We start from the raw sequence: 15915 nt of genomic DNA on the forward strand, positions 1-15915 counted from the left end.
TAAAAATACTTTATTTATTTATTTGACACAGAGGGAGACAGAGTGAGAGAGGGATCACAAGCAGGAGGAGTGGGGGAGGGAGAAGCAGCCTTTCCCACTGAGCTGGGAACCCAATGTGGGGCTTGATCCCAGGACCCTGGGATCATGCCCTGAGCTGAAGGCAGACACTTAACAACTGAGCCACCCAGGCACCCCCTCTTCTTTTTAAAAATTTAAATATTTATTTATTTATTTTAGAGAGAGGGAGAGAGAGGAGAGAGAGCATGAGCAGGAAGGGCAGAGGAAGAGGGAAAGATAATCTCAAGCAGACTCTGTGCTGAGCACAGGGCCTGATGCAGGGCTTAATCTCATAGTCCCTAGATCATGACCTGAGCGGAAACCAAGAGACAGACACTTAACTGACTGTACCACCTAGGCACCTCTCCTCTTTACACTGCTGCTACTACTACTACTACTATTACTATTTGTTGTTGTTGTTCTTTTTTTTTTTTTAAAAAAATATTTATTTATTTATTTGAGAGTGGGAGAGAGAGAGCTTGAGTGGGAGGGGCAGAAGGAGAGGGAGAGAGATTCCCAAGCAGACTCCAAGGGCTGAGTGCGGAGCCTGGCAAGAGGCTTCATCTCAGAACCCTGAGATCACCCGAGAAACCCAGCATTAGAGGCTTACCTGACCGCACCACCCAGGCACCCCTACACTTATTAAATTTACAATTTAATGAAATTCTTCCCAAGATGATAACTCCTTATTTTTTTATAGCATTTCCCTAATTACTGGTGAGATTGAGCATCTTTCATATATTTTTAACTTTTACATGAAAATTTTTTCCAATAATAGATTTTATTTAACCCAATATATGCAAATATTATCATTCCAAGTGATCAGTATAAAAAGAAATTGTTCAATTTTTTTGTACTATGTCTTTGTACAGAGCATCTCTATTTGGACTGGCCACATTCCAAGTGGTCGATAGCCACATGTGGCTAATGGCTATCACATTGGACAACATAGTTTTTGATAGTGAATGACTTGACTTAACCGACCCAACTCCCTATATTCAGACCAAACCTATCCTTTATCTATCAATCCATATGACCCTTCTGTCTACCAACTGATTTATTTTTACATTAAACTTTAAATTTTATTATATCATTTTTTTTTAAAGATTTTATTTATTTATTTGACAGAGAGAGATTACAAGTAGGCAGAGAGGCAGGCAGAGAGACATAGGAGGAAGCAGGCTCCCTACTGAGCAGAGAGCCCGATGCGGGACTCGATCCCAGGACCCTGAGATCATGACCTGAGCCGAAGGCAGCGGCTTAACCCACTGAGCCACCCAGGCGCCCTATATCATTATTTTTAATTGAATTATAATTGATGCACAATGTGACATTAGTTTTAAGTGTACAACAGAGTAATTCAACAAGTCTATATGTTATGCTGTGCTCACAAGTGTAGCTACCTTCTTTCTCCATGCAGAGTATCTTTTCATTAGTCTATTAGCTACTTATATTTCTTTTCTTTTTTTTTTTAAGATTTTATTTATTTATTTGAGAGAGAGACAGTGAGAGAGCATGAGCGAGGAGAAGGTCAGAGGGAGAAGCAGACTCCCCATGGAGCTGGGAGCCCAATGCGGGACTCGATCCCGGGACTCCGGGTTCATGACCTGAGCCGAAGGCAGTCGTCCAACCAGGCGTCCCACTACTTATATTTCTTTGTAGAGTTACCTTTCTTAGACTTTGCTCATTATTTTTGTTTCCCCTCTTTTGGTGTTTGCTTTTTCCAGTGTTTCCTATTGCTTCACTACACTGAGAAGTTTGTTTCTCAAAAGAGAGGGAATTGGGGAGATCCTCCATCTCATCATCTGGAATTGATGCAATGTGTACTTTTTGAGAACCTACTTAGGTCAGACACTGTGCTAAATAAGCTTATGACTTTACTGGGGGAGATGCATAAATAAGTATTTATAAGGGGGATCATTGTTACAGTGTACAATATGTATGCATTGATTGCAGAGAGCAGGCTCTGACTGAGGAGTGCTGGGGCGAGATCCATGGAGCAGGGATGCCTGAGCTGAGAATTCTCCAAAGAGGAAAGGGAGGGGAAGGGACCCAGAAAGAGAAAGCAACATGTGCATTCATGGGGAGGTGAGACACATATTGCATTGCAGGACTCATCAACTGTAAGAGTTTGGTTGCCTTCCTACTATTAGATCGGGAAAGTTTGGGATAGAGTGTAGGGTCCTGGAATAGAGTGTAGGGTCGTGGGATTGAGTCCCGCATCAGGCTTCCTGATAGGGTAGTGGGAGGAGTCAAGACATTATTATGTGGTATAGACAGTGATAAGCCTAATTCTGAGGGGACTTTAATGCCATGGGGGATTTTAATTTTTTTAGGGGATTTTATTTAACAATGACCTACATACAGAAAAGTGCATGTACCATAAATGTACAGTCAGTTAATTTCACAAACTGGACATATTTTCCGACCCAGCATCTAGAGGAAGAAACAAATCATTAGCACCACAGAAACCCCTGCTTCTAGTCATTATCCTCTTCTAGTCAGTACCTTCCCCCATCTTCCACAAGTAACCACTATCGTGACTTTTAAAGTATATATTAGTTTTGCTTGTTTTTATACTTTTTATGTAAGTGGAATTGTATAGTATACTTCTGTGTCAGAATTCTTTTACTTGGGGAGCCTGGGTGACTCCGTCGTTAAGCGTCTGCCTTCAGCTTAAGTCGTGGTCTCAGGTTCCTGGGATCATCCCACATCGGGCTCCCTGCTCAGCAGGTAGCCTGCTTCTCCCTTTGTCTGCTGCTCCCCCTGGTTGTGCTCACACTGTCTTTGTCTCCGACAAATGAATAAATAAAATTTTTAAAAATGGGGTTTTAGGGGCACCTGGCTTAGTCGGAAGAGCATGTGACTCTTGATCCCAGGGTTGGGGGTGTAGAGATTACTTAAAAATAAAATGTTGGGCACCTGGGTGGCTCAGTGGGTTAAGCCGCTGCCTTCGGCTCAGGTCATGATCTCAGGGTCCTAGGATCGAGTCCCGCATCGGGCTCTCTGCTCAGCAGGGAGCCTGCTTCCTCCTCTCTCTCTCTCTCTGCCTGCCTCTCTGCCTACTTGTGATCTCTCTCTGTCAAATAAATAAATAAATAATCTTTAAAAATAAAATAAAATAAAATAAAATAAAATGTTAAGCAGCTCCTGGGTAGTAGAGTTGGTTAAGTGTCTGACTCTTGGTTTCAGCTCAGGTCATGATTGATCCCCGTGTCAAGCTCTCTGCTCAGCATGGGGTCTGCTTGAGATTCTCTTCTCTCCCTGCTCTCTCGCTCTCTCTCAAATAAATAAAATCTTTAAAAAGTAAAATAAAATCTTTAGGTGGTGCCTGGGGGATGCAGTCGGTTAAGGGGCTGACTCTTGGTTTTTGACTCAGGTTGTGATCTCGGGGTTGTGAGAAGGAGCCCCATGTTGGATTCTGTGCTCAACACAGAGTCTGCTTAATACTCTCTCTGTCCCTCCCCCACGTGCTTGTTCTTTCTAAAAATACATAAGTCTGGAAAAAATCTTTAAAAAAAGAAGAAAAATAAATAAAAATAAAGAGGCATCTGGGTAGCTCAGTCAGTTAATCGTCTACTTTCAGCTCAGGTCATGATCTCTGGGTCCTGGGATTGAGTCCTGCATTGAGTTTCCTGCTTAGCAGGGAGTCTGCTTCTCTCTCTCTCTCTCAAATAAATAAAGTCTTAAATTTTTTTTTTTTTGGTTTTATGTATGTATGTATGTATGTATGTATTTAAATAATCTATACATCAAACTTTTGACCCTGAGATTAAGAGTCACATGCTCTTCCAATTTAGCCAGCCAGGTGCCCCTATCCTTTATATTCTGGAACATTTGGATAAATTCTAATTTTTGGCTATTAGGAGAAATGCTACTGTGAACAATCTAGTATCATTTTTTATGGGTAGAATTTTTGTGTTTTTAGGCGGAACATAGGTATACATTTCTGTTGAGGAGATAAATGGGAGTAGAATTACTATGTTACAGGGTTTGCAAATGTTCATCTTTGGTAGATGTTTCCAAGGAGATTATGGTAATGAGCAGTCTCACCATCAGTATAGGAGAGTTCTGATTGTTCCATAGCCCCCAACGCTTGTTTTTTTGTTTTCATTTGTAGTCATTCTGATGGGTATTTTGTAGTATTGTCTTTCGGTTAGTGTCTAGCTCTTTGATGATGATGACTAATGAAACTGAACCCTTTTTAGATGTTTATTGACCATTTGGATAAACTCTTACGTGATGTGTCTTTTGAAGTCTTTTGCCCATTTTTCTGTTGTGCACCTGTTTTCTCTCCCTTTCTTTCCCTCCTTGCCCTTTCTCTTTTTCTTTAAATATACTTCTTATTCTGGAATATTGTTTTTAGGAAAGTTGCAAAGATATTACAGAGATTCTCATACAGTCTTTGCTCAGTTTCCTCCAGTGTTAACACCTTACATAACCATGGTGCCCTTTGTCATAATTAAGAAAATTAATGTTGAAACAAAAACAAAACAAAAAACAAAAAACAAAAAAAGAAAATTAATGTTGATACAACATTGTTGTATCATTATATGTATACATTGTAACATGAAATGTTATATATGTAACATATATAACATAATGTTATATATGTATACACACATAACACTGTAATGTTGATACAACAAAGTACAGGCTTTATTTGGACTTTTCTGGTTTTTCTACTAATATACTTTTTCTGATCTAGATCCAGTCCAGGATGCCATGTTGTATTTAGTCTTTTTTTTTTTTTTAAAGATTTTATTTATTTATTTGACAGACAGAGATCACAAGTAGGCAGAGAGGCAGGAAGAGAGAGAGAGAGGAGGAAGCAGGCTTCCTGCTGAGCAGAGAGCCTGATGTGGGGCTCCATCCCAGGACCCTGGGATCATGACCTGAGCTGAAGGCAGAGGCTTTAACCCTCTGAGCCCCCCAGGCGCCCCTTAGTCTTTTTGTTTTATAGGAATTCTTAATATATTCTGAATATTCTTTGCCAGATAAATACAGAGTGATTACCTTCTCTGTGGATTATCATGTACTCTCTTTTGATTAACAAAAGTTCAAAACTTTAATACAGTCCAACTTATCAAATTTTTTTATAGGGAAGATTTTTTTTTTTTTTCTTTTTACATTTAACTCTACAATCCAGGGACACCTGGGTGGCTCAGTTGAGTAAATGGCTGTCTTCAGCTCAGGTCATGATCCTGGGGTCCTGGGATTGAGTCCCGCATCAGGCTTCCTGCCCAGCAGGGAGCCTCCTTCTCCCTCTGCATGCCATTTCCCCTGCTTGTGCTTGCCATCTCTTTCTCTGACAAATAAATAAATACAGTCTTTAAAATAAATAAATAAATAAGCAATCCACTTGAAATTGATATTTGTGATATGGTGTGAAGTAGAAGTTAATATACATCTTTTTCCAATGAGACACTTTTACTTTAGCTGATAAACATACCCTGCGGCAGTTATTTTGAAGAGGAGCATTACATCAAATTTTGAGGAACTGAAACTTTTGCTGATCTGCGTGTTTTAATCACTGTGTTTTCACTTAAGCATCATACTGTCCATCTTACCAACTAATAAGGGGGAGAATAAATCAATACACACAACAAATGAAAGCCAGTGTCAGTGTTTGAGCACAAGTCCAACTGTTCCAAAAGTGATTCTTTTTCTGCAAAGAAGAGAGAAAGCCAACTGGGCTTGAGGAGTAATGGACCAGGCAATAAATTTGGTGGTGATCTAGGTACTGTTGTGTATCATCTCGTTCTAACTGTCAAAAGAAAACATATTTTCTGAAATAAAAAAATAAATATGTAAGAAATAAAAAGAACTTGACAGTAATCTACAAAAGTGGGGGCAAGGGAAGGAGTTTAGTTTGAATACCTAAGTTTATTTGGTTTACTCTCTTCAGTGGCATACTCGTGGCCACTAAAAGCCAATTTTGAAGAATGTTGAGTATGATGGACATTAACGATGAAATACGAAAGGGAAAAAGCAAGTATATGACTTTGTACAGTATTATGTTTTTAAAAAATTGTGTAGAAAAATTATAAGGAATATGCTAACATTTTAATAGTGATTATTTTGAGGTAGTAGGATTATAAGTACTTATTTTCTTCATTATAGTCTTCAATTTTTGTCCCTGAAAGTATTAATTAAATTTTTATTAGATAATTGTAGATTCACATGCAGCTATAAGCAATAATAGAGATTCCCCATCCCATCTTGCAAAACTGCAGCATGCTATTACAACCAGAATGTACTTCATACAGTCAAGATACAGCATATGTCCATCACCACAAAGACACTTCACGTTGAAACTCACACATACTTCCTTTTCACCCATCTTCTCTTTATCTCCTGGCAACTACTAGTCAGTTCTTCATTTCTATAATTTTTTCATTTCAGTAACCTTAAATGAATGGAATCATACACTATGTAACCTTTTGGGATTGGCTTCTTTCCCTTGCATAATTCTCTGGGAATTTATGTATGCATCAATAGGGATGTACAACAATAGGAAACAAGCAGTAATTTGTTCCCTTTTCTTGTTGAGTAGTAAGTAGTCCATGATATAGATACACCACAGTTTGTTGTCTGCATTGAAGGGTACCTGGTTTGTTTCTAGTTTTGTAGTATTACAGACAAAACTGCTATAAACACTAGCGTACATGTTTTAGTGTTAATGTAAGTCTTCATTTCTCCTGGATAGATGTCCAGGAGTACAACTGCTAGGTCATATGGTATTTGTATGGTTTAAAAAAATTTTTTTTTTAAGATTTTATTTACTTATTTGACAGATGGAGATTGCAAGTAGGCAGAGAGGCAGGCAGAGAGAGAGGAGGAAGCAGGCTCCCCATGGAGCAGAGAGCCCGATGTGGGGCTCCATCCCAGAACCCTGGGATCATGGCCTGAGCCGAAGGCAGAGACTTTAACCCACTGAGCCACCAGGCGCCCCGGTATTTGTATGGTTTTTAAAGAGACTGCCAGCCTTTTTGTTCTGCCCCAAAGTGTCTGTCACTTTACATTCCCACCTGCAGTGTGTGAGGGATCCAATTTCTCCACATTATTCTCCACAGTATTCGGTGGTGTCACTGTTTTTTGTTTTGGCCATTCTGATAGGTGTATAATGGTATCTCACTGTGGTTTTGATTTGTATCACCTCAGTGACAGTGAACATCTTTTTATATGCTTATTCACATCTATATATCTTCTAAAGTGAAATGTATTTTTGTGTCTTTTAGCCATATTCTAACAAAATAATAAGAAACAGAACTTTATGTTCATGAGAGATACTGGTCCGTAATGTTTTTCTTTCTTTTTTATTTTTTCTCTATTATTTTTTTTTAAAGATTTTATTTATTTATTTGAGAGAGAGAGAGCATGAGAAGGGAGAGGGCCAGAGGGAGAAGCAGACTCCATGCTGAGCAGGAAGCTGGATGCGAGACCCGATCCTGGGACAGGATTATGACCTGAGCCGAAGGCAATTGCCTAACCAGCTGAGCCACCCAGGCGCCCCTACTTTCCTTTCTTTTTAAAAAATTGTCTTTGATCTTTTCTGTGTTAAATTTATTCGTTTCTTCTCTTATCTGTATTATTTCCTTCCTCCTGCCTGTTTTGGGTTTAATTTGTTGCTCTTTATCTAAAAGTGAGAAGCCTAGGATGCCTGGGTGGCTCAGTGGGTTAAGCCGCTGCCTTCGGCTCAGGTCATGATCTCAGGGTCCTGGGATCGAGTCCCGCATTGGGCTCTCTGCTCAGCAGGGAGCCTGCTTCCCTCTCTCTCTCTGTCTGCCTCTCTATTTGTGATCTCTCTCTGTAAAATAAATAAAATTAAAAAAAAATAAAAGTGAGAAGCCTACATTGTTGATTTGAGATTTTTTTCTTTTCTAATATAATATGCATTTATTTATTTTTTAGAGTAATCTATATGGCCAGTGTAGGGCTCAGACTTATGACCTTGACCGATCAAGAGTTGCGTGCTCAGTGCACCTAGGTGCCTCAGTCAATTGAGCATTCAACTCTTGATTTCCACCTGAGTCATGATCTCTTGGTAGTGAGATCAAGTCCATCATGGGACTCCTGCTCAGCAGGGAGTCTGTTTGAGATTATTTCCCTCTGTCCCTCCCCCTACTCCTGTGCTCTCTTCTCTTTCTCTCTCTCTCTCTAAAATAAATAAATAAATCTTAAAAAAAAAGGAGAGAGAAAGTTTCATGCTCTACTGATTGATCCAGCTAGGTGCCCCTTTTATGTATGCATTTAGTGTTAGGAATTTCCCTCTCAGACTGCTTTACTTATTTTTTTAAAGATTATTTATTTATTTATGAAAGCGAGAGCAGCGTGAGTGTGAGGGGCCGAGAGAGAGGGAGAAGTAGACTCCCCACTGAGTAGGGAGCCCAATGCGGGGCTCAATCCCAGGCCCCTGGGATTATGACCCAAGCCAAAGGCAGATGCTTAACTGAACGAGCAACAGAACTGCTTTAGATATGTTCCCACAGGGGCGCATGGGTGGCTCAGTGGGTTGAGCCGCTGCCTTCGGCTCAGGTCATGATCTCAGGGTCTTGGGATCGAGTCCCGCATCGGGCTCTCTGCTCGGCGGGGAGCCTGCTTCCTCCTCTCTCTCTGCCTGCCTCTCTGCCTACTTGTGATCTTCTCTGTCAAATAAATAAATAAAATTAAAAAAAATAGATATGTCCCACAAAGTTTGACATTTTGTGTTTTCATTTTTCTTAAGTTCAGTGATTTTTAAAATTTCTCTTGAGATTTCCTTTTTTTTTTACATTAGTAAGTATGTACCCTTTTTTTTACATTAGTAAGTATGTACTGTTTTTTTAAAATATTTATTTTTTTTTTTTTAAAAGATTTTATTTATTTATTTGACACAGAGAGAGATCCCAAGTAGGCAGAGAGGCAGGCAGAGAGAGAGAGGGGGAAGCAGGCTCTCCGCCGAGCAGAGAGGCCGATGTGGGACTCAGTTCCAGGACCCTGAGATCACGACCTGAGCTGAAAGCAGAGGCTTAATCCACTGAGCACCCAGGTGCCCTATTTTTATTTTATTTATTTGAGAGTGAGAGAGTGAGTGAACACAAGTGGGGGGAGGAACAAAGGAAGAGGGAGAGAAAGAAGAAGCAGACTGCCTATTGATTGTGTCCCTGGATATAGGGGTCAATCCCAGGACCCCAATATAATAACCTGAGCTGCAGTCAGACACTCAACCACTCTTAAATGAGTGGTCTCCACTCACGTGCCCTTGAGACTTCCTTTTTGACCAAAGAATTATTTAGGAGTATGTTGTTTAGTTTCCCAGTATTTAAAATTTTCATTGTCTCTTTCTGTTACTTCTAGTTTGATTTCACTGTGGTCAGATAACATGCTCTATATTATTTCAGTTCTTTCAAGTTTGTTGGTTTGTTTTATGGCCAAATTATTGTATATCTTACTGTATGTTCTATAGGTACATACAAAGAATGTGTTACTCTGCTACTGAGGGGAGTGTTCCATAACTGTTGATCAAATGGTGTTGGTTGGTGATGTTGAACTCTTATGTGTCTTTGCTCATTTTGGCCTAGTTCTATTAATTGCTCAGAGATGCATTTTGAAGTCTCCAACTATAATTGTGGGTTTGTGTGTTTCTCCTTTTAGTTCTTTAGTTTTTTTCTTCACATATTTTTCAGCTTTGTTGTTTGGTGCTTATCCATTTGGGATTGCTATGTTTTCTTTGTGTATTGACTCTTTTATATTATATGACCCTCTCTGTCTCTGATAATTCTCTTTGCTCTGACATTTACTATATCTGATATTGATATAGCCACTCTTGCTTTCCTTTGATTAGTGTTTGCATGATATATCTATTCCCATCCTTTTGCTTTTAACTTGCCTATATGTTTATGTTTATTTTTTTTTAAAGATTTTATTTATTTATTTAACAGACAGAGATCACAAGTAGGCAGAAAAGCAGGCAGAGAGAGAGGAGGAAGCAGGCTCCCCGCTGAGCAGAGAGCCCGATGCGGGGCTTGATCCCAGGACCCTGAGATCATGACCTGAGCCGAAGGCAGAGGCTTTAACCCACTGAGCCACCCAGGCGCCCCTATGTTTATGTTTAAATGCTTTTTTTTAGACAGCATGTATTGATTCATGTTTTTTAATCAACTCTGCCAATCTTTTTTAATTGGTGTATGTAGACCACTTACAGTTAATGTAATTATTGCCATGGTAAGTCTGCCATTTTATTTTTGTTTTTCGTTCTCTATTTTTCATTTATCTGTTTTATTTTCCCTGCCTTCCTGTGGATTACTTGACAGCTTTTTAGGATTCCATTTTGATTCATTTGTTGTTGTTGTTGTTGTTTTTTTTTTTTAAAGATTTTATTTATTTATTTATTTGACAGAGAGAAATCACAAGTAGGCAGAGAGGCAGGCAGAGAGAGAGAGGGAAGCAGGCTCCCTGCTGAGCAGAGAGCCCGATGCGGGGCTCGATCCCAGGACTCTGAGATCATGACCTGAGCCGAAGGCAGTGGCTTAACCCACTGAGCCACCCAGGCGCCCCTCATTTGTTGTTTTTGATATTATCTGTTTGTATAGACTTTTTAATGATGGTTCAAGGTATTACTCTTATATAATAATTTATATAATAAAACTTTTCACAGTATACCAGTGTGCTGTTTTACCAGTTGAGTGAAGTATAGAAACCTTACCTTCCTTTACCTTCTCCCAGTCATAATATAATTAATTTAAATATTATCTCTATTTCTTTCTAAAAAAGAAAAAACTTCTGTTTTTTCTTTTTTCTTTTTTTAAAAAGATTTTATTTATTTAGAGAGAGAGAGAGTGTAGAAGGGACAGAGGGAGAGGGAGATGGAGGATCTCAAGTAGATTCTCCACTGAGTGTGGAGCTTGAGTGGGGCTTGCTCTCCCAACCCTGAGACGGTGACCTAAGCTGACATCAAGAGTTGGAAGCTCAGCCAGCTGAGTCACTGAGGTGGCCCCTCCTCTGAGTACATTTAGAACTGAATCAGACAGTGTCATAATTTTATCTTCAACCATGAGTATTTTAGAAAGCCCAAGAGAAGAGGGAAAACCTATTGTATTTAACAATGTTTTTGCTATCATTGTTGTTTTTATCTTCCTGATGTTCCAAACTTCCTTTTGTACTGTTTGCTGTATGTTTGAAGACCTTCTACAACTGTTCTTTTTTGTTTGTTTGTTTGGAGAGAGAGAAAGGGAGGGAGAGCTCTGGAGGCAGGGAAGGGCAGAGGGGAGAGGGACAGAATCCTAAGCAGACTCTGTGCTGAGTGCAGAGTCTGTCATAGGATGCTGAACCCACATAGGGCTGGATCCCAGAACCCCAGATCATGGCCTGAGCCAAAATGAAGAGTCAGCTGCTTAACGGACTGAGCCACCCAGATGTCCCACTTTTTTTTTTTTAAGATTTTATCTATTTGTTTATTTATTTATTCATTCCAGAGAGAGAGCATGAGAGTGGTGGTGGGGAGGGGAACAGAAGGAGAGGGACAAGCAGACTTCATGCTGAGAGCACAGAGCCCAATGTGGGACTTGATTTCATGATGCCGAGATCATGACCTGAGCCAAAATCATGAGTCAGACACTTAACTGACTGAGCCACCAGACTTTTCTACAGCCATTCTTTTAGTGTAGCTAAAATATTGGTAAGAAGTTCTCTCTGTTTTCCTTTACCTGAGAACATCTTTTTTTTTTTTTTTAAAGATTTTATTTATTTATTTGACAGAGAGAAATCACAAGTAGATGGAGAGGCAGGCAGAGAGAGACAGAGGGAAGCAGGCTCCCTGCTGAGCAGAGAGCCCGACGCGGGACTCGATCCCAGGACCCTGAGATCATGACCTGAGCTGAAGGCAGGGGCTTAACCCACTGAGCCACCCAGGCGTCCCTACCTGAGAACATCTTGATTTCCCCCCTCATTCCTGAAGATTTTTTGGTCATAGGATTGTTGATTAAGAGATTTTTTTCAGTCCTTGAAGCTAGTGTGCCATTTTCTCCTGGCCTTCCTGGTTTCTGATGAAAAATCTGCTTTTTATTCAGGGTGTTTTCCCCTTATAAGTAAGGTATCTTTTTTTTTTCTCTGACTTGAAAAGATTTTTTCTTTGCCTTTAGTTATCAGAAGTTTAATTATGATATGTCTTGGCATGATTTGCGGGTCCATCCTGTTTGGAATTTGCTCAGCTCCCTGAATCTGTGGGTTTATATCTTATGTAAAATTCGGTAAATTTTCAGCCATTATTTCTTCGAGTACTTTTGCAAGTTGCCTATTTCCTCCTGTCCACCTGGAATTCTGATAACATGTGTGGGTGAGGTAACTTTTCATAGGCTCCCATCTAGCCTAGTTGTTTGTGCTCTTTCAGTTAGAATGCCTGGGTTCATACAATAAACCAGACTTGATGATCTTCACTAGCTAATAATGATCTCTTTATTTTGGCTGAGGGATGCCCCAGGTTTCCCCAAATACCTCCAGGTATGGAGAGGATGTTATAGCCAAAGTGCCTGTCTGTGTCCTGGGGAAAAAGAGTTGGCAGCCACTCTGGCTATTTTGAAATCATTTCCTCTTCTTTCTTGTGTAATGTTCTCTTGACCTAGATGTCATGGAGTACTCGTATGCATTCAGAAAATACTTCCCTGTGTAAAGGACTGTGGCAGACAGCAGCCCACAAGGAGTTAGCAGAAGGGGCAATTCCTCCTGAAACATGACTAACTGAGAGGCAGGCGCCATGAGAGGCCCTGCGATGCTGAGGGAGCTCGGGGAGGGGAAGGTATGTTTCCCACGGGAGGTAGGGAAGTGTCATGGAAGATGTGGCATTTCGGTGTGAACTCTTGAGAGCCTTGCGGATGTCTCCTGTGAAGATGGGAAGAAAGGACATTTAAGGCGAATGGTGGAAGCAAAGTCACCAAGGTGGAAAAGCCCGGGATGTATTGGACTGGGAGAATGAGGAGCAGTAACAGAAGAAGTGAGTTGACCCAGGCTCTGGAGGGCCTGAAATGTCCCCACTAAGGATCTAACTTGTATTTGGTAGGAATTGTTTTTGTAAAAGCAGCTACATTGCTAGGATTGGGAAGCCCTAAGAGTCATGTGGGAGTGTCTTCCATCTGTCCCAAATTTGGGTTCATTTCCAGAAGTAGGAGGAGGCTAATATTTGAGTACCTCTCTCTTATGTGGCAAAGAACAACCTCCATACACTTTCAGTTAAATTTCAGCAAAACCCCCCTAGTAGTATTGGAGGGTAGTGTTGTCATTTTATAACGAGAACACTGAGAATTAAGTATCTGACTACAGAGAGTGATTTCTTCTCTCCCAAGTTCTTTTCCTTGCACAGGAAGGACTGTTCCCTGCCCAGAGAAGCCTCTCCCAGCTCCCTCCATGGAGCACATTCTTTCTTCCTCCTTTCCTTCCACCAGTCATTTGGAATGTTAGGCAGGTTCCTTAAAACCATGTTTGTTTTTTTTTTTTTAAAAGATTTTATGTATTTATTTGACAGAGAGAAATCATAAGTAGATGGAGAGGCAGGCAGAGAGAGAGAGGGAAGCAGGGAGCAGAGCCCCTGATGCGGGACTCGATCCCAGGACCCTGAGATCATGACCTGAGCCGAAGGCAGCGGCTTAACCCACTGAGCCACCCAGGCGCCCCCCTTAAAACCATGTTAAGGGCAAGATGGCATTCATACTCCTGGACCTCAAGGTCACTGTTGTCCTTGGGTAGCTCAGCATCCATCTTCCCATCATTGCCTGGGGGAAGCATATACTCTCTTTTCATGCTCTCATGGTATCAAAGCTGGGAGGAAACTTAGAGATACATAGTCCAACTCCTGATTTTTCTGGTGCAAGCCAGAGGCCCAGCAAGGCTACATCTTCCATCCAGCTCTACACAGAATGCAGAAGACTGGCAGGGTTGGGTCCTCTCTGCCTTGCTGACCCTCTCTTTAATGTTATTTCCACAGATCTCCACCACCTGCTTTTTCCTATTACATGTGTTTCCCTCTCCATGTGTTCTATTTGACCCACAGTTTGTGTTTTATTTTATTTTATTTTTTTTAAAGATTTTATTTATTTATTTGACAGAGAGAGATTACAAGTAGGCAGAGAGGCAGGCAGAGAGAGAGAGGAGGAAGCAGGCACGGGACTCGTTCTCAGGATCCTGAGATCATGACCTGAGCCAAAGGCAGCGGCTTAACCCACTGAGCCACAACAGTTTATGTTTTAAACCTTCTTTGATTTAGGCAAGAAAACCTGCTTCTTCTTTTGAAATGAGACTCATCTATAAATAGATATCTATTGTCGTGCCTTCTTTCATTTGGATAATTTCTGGATGCCTTGTAAAAGCAGGGGCTTAGGGTGCCTAGGTGGCTCGGAGGGTTAAGCCTCTGCCTTCCGCTCGGGTCATGATCTCAGGGTCCTGGGATCAAGCCCCACATTGGACTCTCTGCTCAGCAGGGAGCCTGCTTCCCCCTCCCTCTCTGCTTGCCTCCCTGCCTACTTGTGATTTCTCTCTCCCTGTCAAAAAAACAAATAAAATCTTTCAAAAAAAGAAAAAAAAAGCAGGGGCTTGGGGGCGCCTGGGTGGCACGTCAGTTAAGCCACTCTTGGTTTTGGCTCACGTTGTGATCAGGTGGTGAGATTGAGCCCCACATTGGGCTCCGCGCTTAGTGCTGAGTTTGTTTAGGTTCCTTTCTCCCTTACCCTCTGCCCTCCAACTTTCTCTCAAATAAATAAGTAAATCTTAAAAAAAAAAAGGAGGGGGAGGGTTTGAATTCAGCTTCTGTCCCATAGTTTGGTTCAGGAAGGGTATCCTAGGCTTGTAAAGTGCACAGTGGCTTCCTGGTTGGTTTCAGGTGCGGGAACCTTGGATTGGGTGTGTCTTCGAGGCTGGGAAAACGGCCATGCGTGCAATGTGCTATAATCTGAGGATCAGGGTGGCTAGCCCCTCTGGGGCTCCGTGGAGCAGCATGCTGGACAGTCTCTGGCGTGGCATCAAGAGCATGGTCAGAGGCCCCAGGGACATCCTGCCACCCAGGAGTGACTGCTCTTAGGCAAGCTAATGTCCCCTTTCCAGACCTCAGCTTTTCTATCCAGTGGTGCTGAGAAGGCCCACTCCACAGGGCTGGCAAAAGCGTCCCTGGGCCAGTTCCGGATGGTGAAGGTAAGGGGTTCTTGTTGCTGTCATTGTCATTATTAGGGCAGCGTGGACATTCTCAGGCTGACTCTACAGAGAGAACTGACAGGAGATGAACTTGAACACTTAGCCCAGAAGGTAGGGAGGTTTCTGGTGGGGTGAGGCCTCTCCCTCAGCCAGTTCTCCTTCCTTGCTGCTGACTTCCCATGCCAGTGCTGCCGGGAGCCAACTCCGCTGCTGCTCAGGATCACCTTTCAGACACACCACCTGATCGCGGCATTGCGCACGGCTTTGAGACAAGGGGAGACGCCACTGAAAGTGAAACTAACCTGCAATTTCTGCTAATTTTCCCCGTCTGGTGTTGCTGCTGTGTGGCTTCTGGTAGGGGTTCTGAAGTGAATTTTATAGGGGAAATCAGACTAACCCTTTACATCTTCTAAGGAGCAGGTATTCTGCATTGGGCAAGGGGCACATGTTCCGGGCTTGTCATGATTTCTGAGCCATTTTTCTCTCTCTCTTTCTGGCAGGCGGGCAGGAAGACCTATGCCATGGTGTCTGGCCGCTCGATCAGTCATTCCTTGGCCTCAGAACTGGTGGAGTCCAATGATGGACATGAGGAGATTATTAAGGTAAGCTTAGTTCACCTGTACTCTTTCTCTCTCTCCTCTCTCTCCTTATAGGCCTGCAAGAGGGAGTAGCTGACTTTGCCACAGGGTTTGACTAGGAGGA

At 41.7% G+C, this 15915-nt stretch overlaps 1 protein-coding gene across 7 annotated transcripts in view; it reads left to right on the top strand.

The window, feature by feature from the left end:
* Positions 1 to 15915, top strand: part of TUFT1 (tuftelin 1) — a 48288-nt gene that overhangs the window by 11949 nt on the left and 20424 nt on the right. For 5 of the 7 annotated variants that reach the window (XM_044239234.1, XM_044239239.1, XM_044239237.1 and 2 more), the window contains exons 2-3: positions 15250 to 15324; positions 15714 to 15815. In XM_044239234.1, coding sequence (XP_044095169.1) covers positions 15250 to 15324; positions 15714 to 15815 — 177 coding nt within the window. Of the gene's footprint in view, positions 1 to 15249; positions 15325 to 15353; positions 15568 to 15713; positions 15816 to 15915 lie in introns of those variants that run through there. The other 2 variants (XM_044239240.1, XM_044239238.1) reach the window with 2 other exon arrangements.

Source organism: Neovison vison, chromosome 2 (genome assembly GCF_020171115.1).
Source record: "Neovison vison isolate M4711 chromosome 2, ASM_NN_V1, whole genome shotgun sequence".
Classification (NCBI taxonomy): domain Eukaryota; kingdom Metazoa; phylum Chordata; class Mammalia; order Carnivora; family Mustelidae; genus Neogale; species Neogale vison.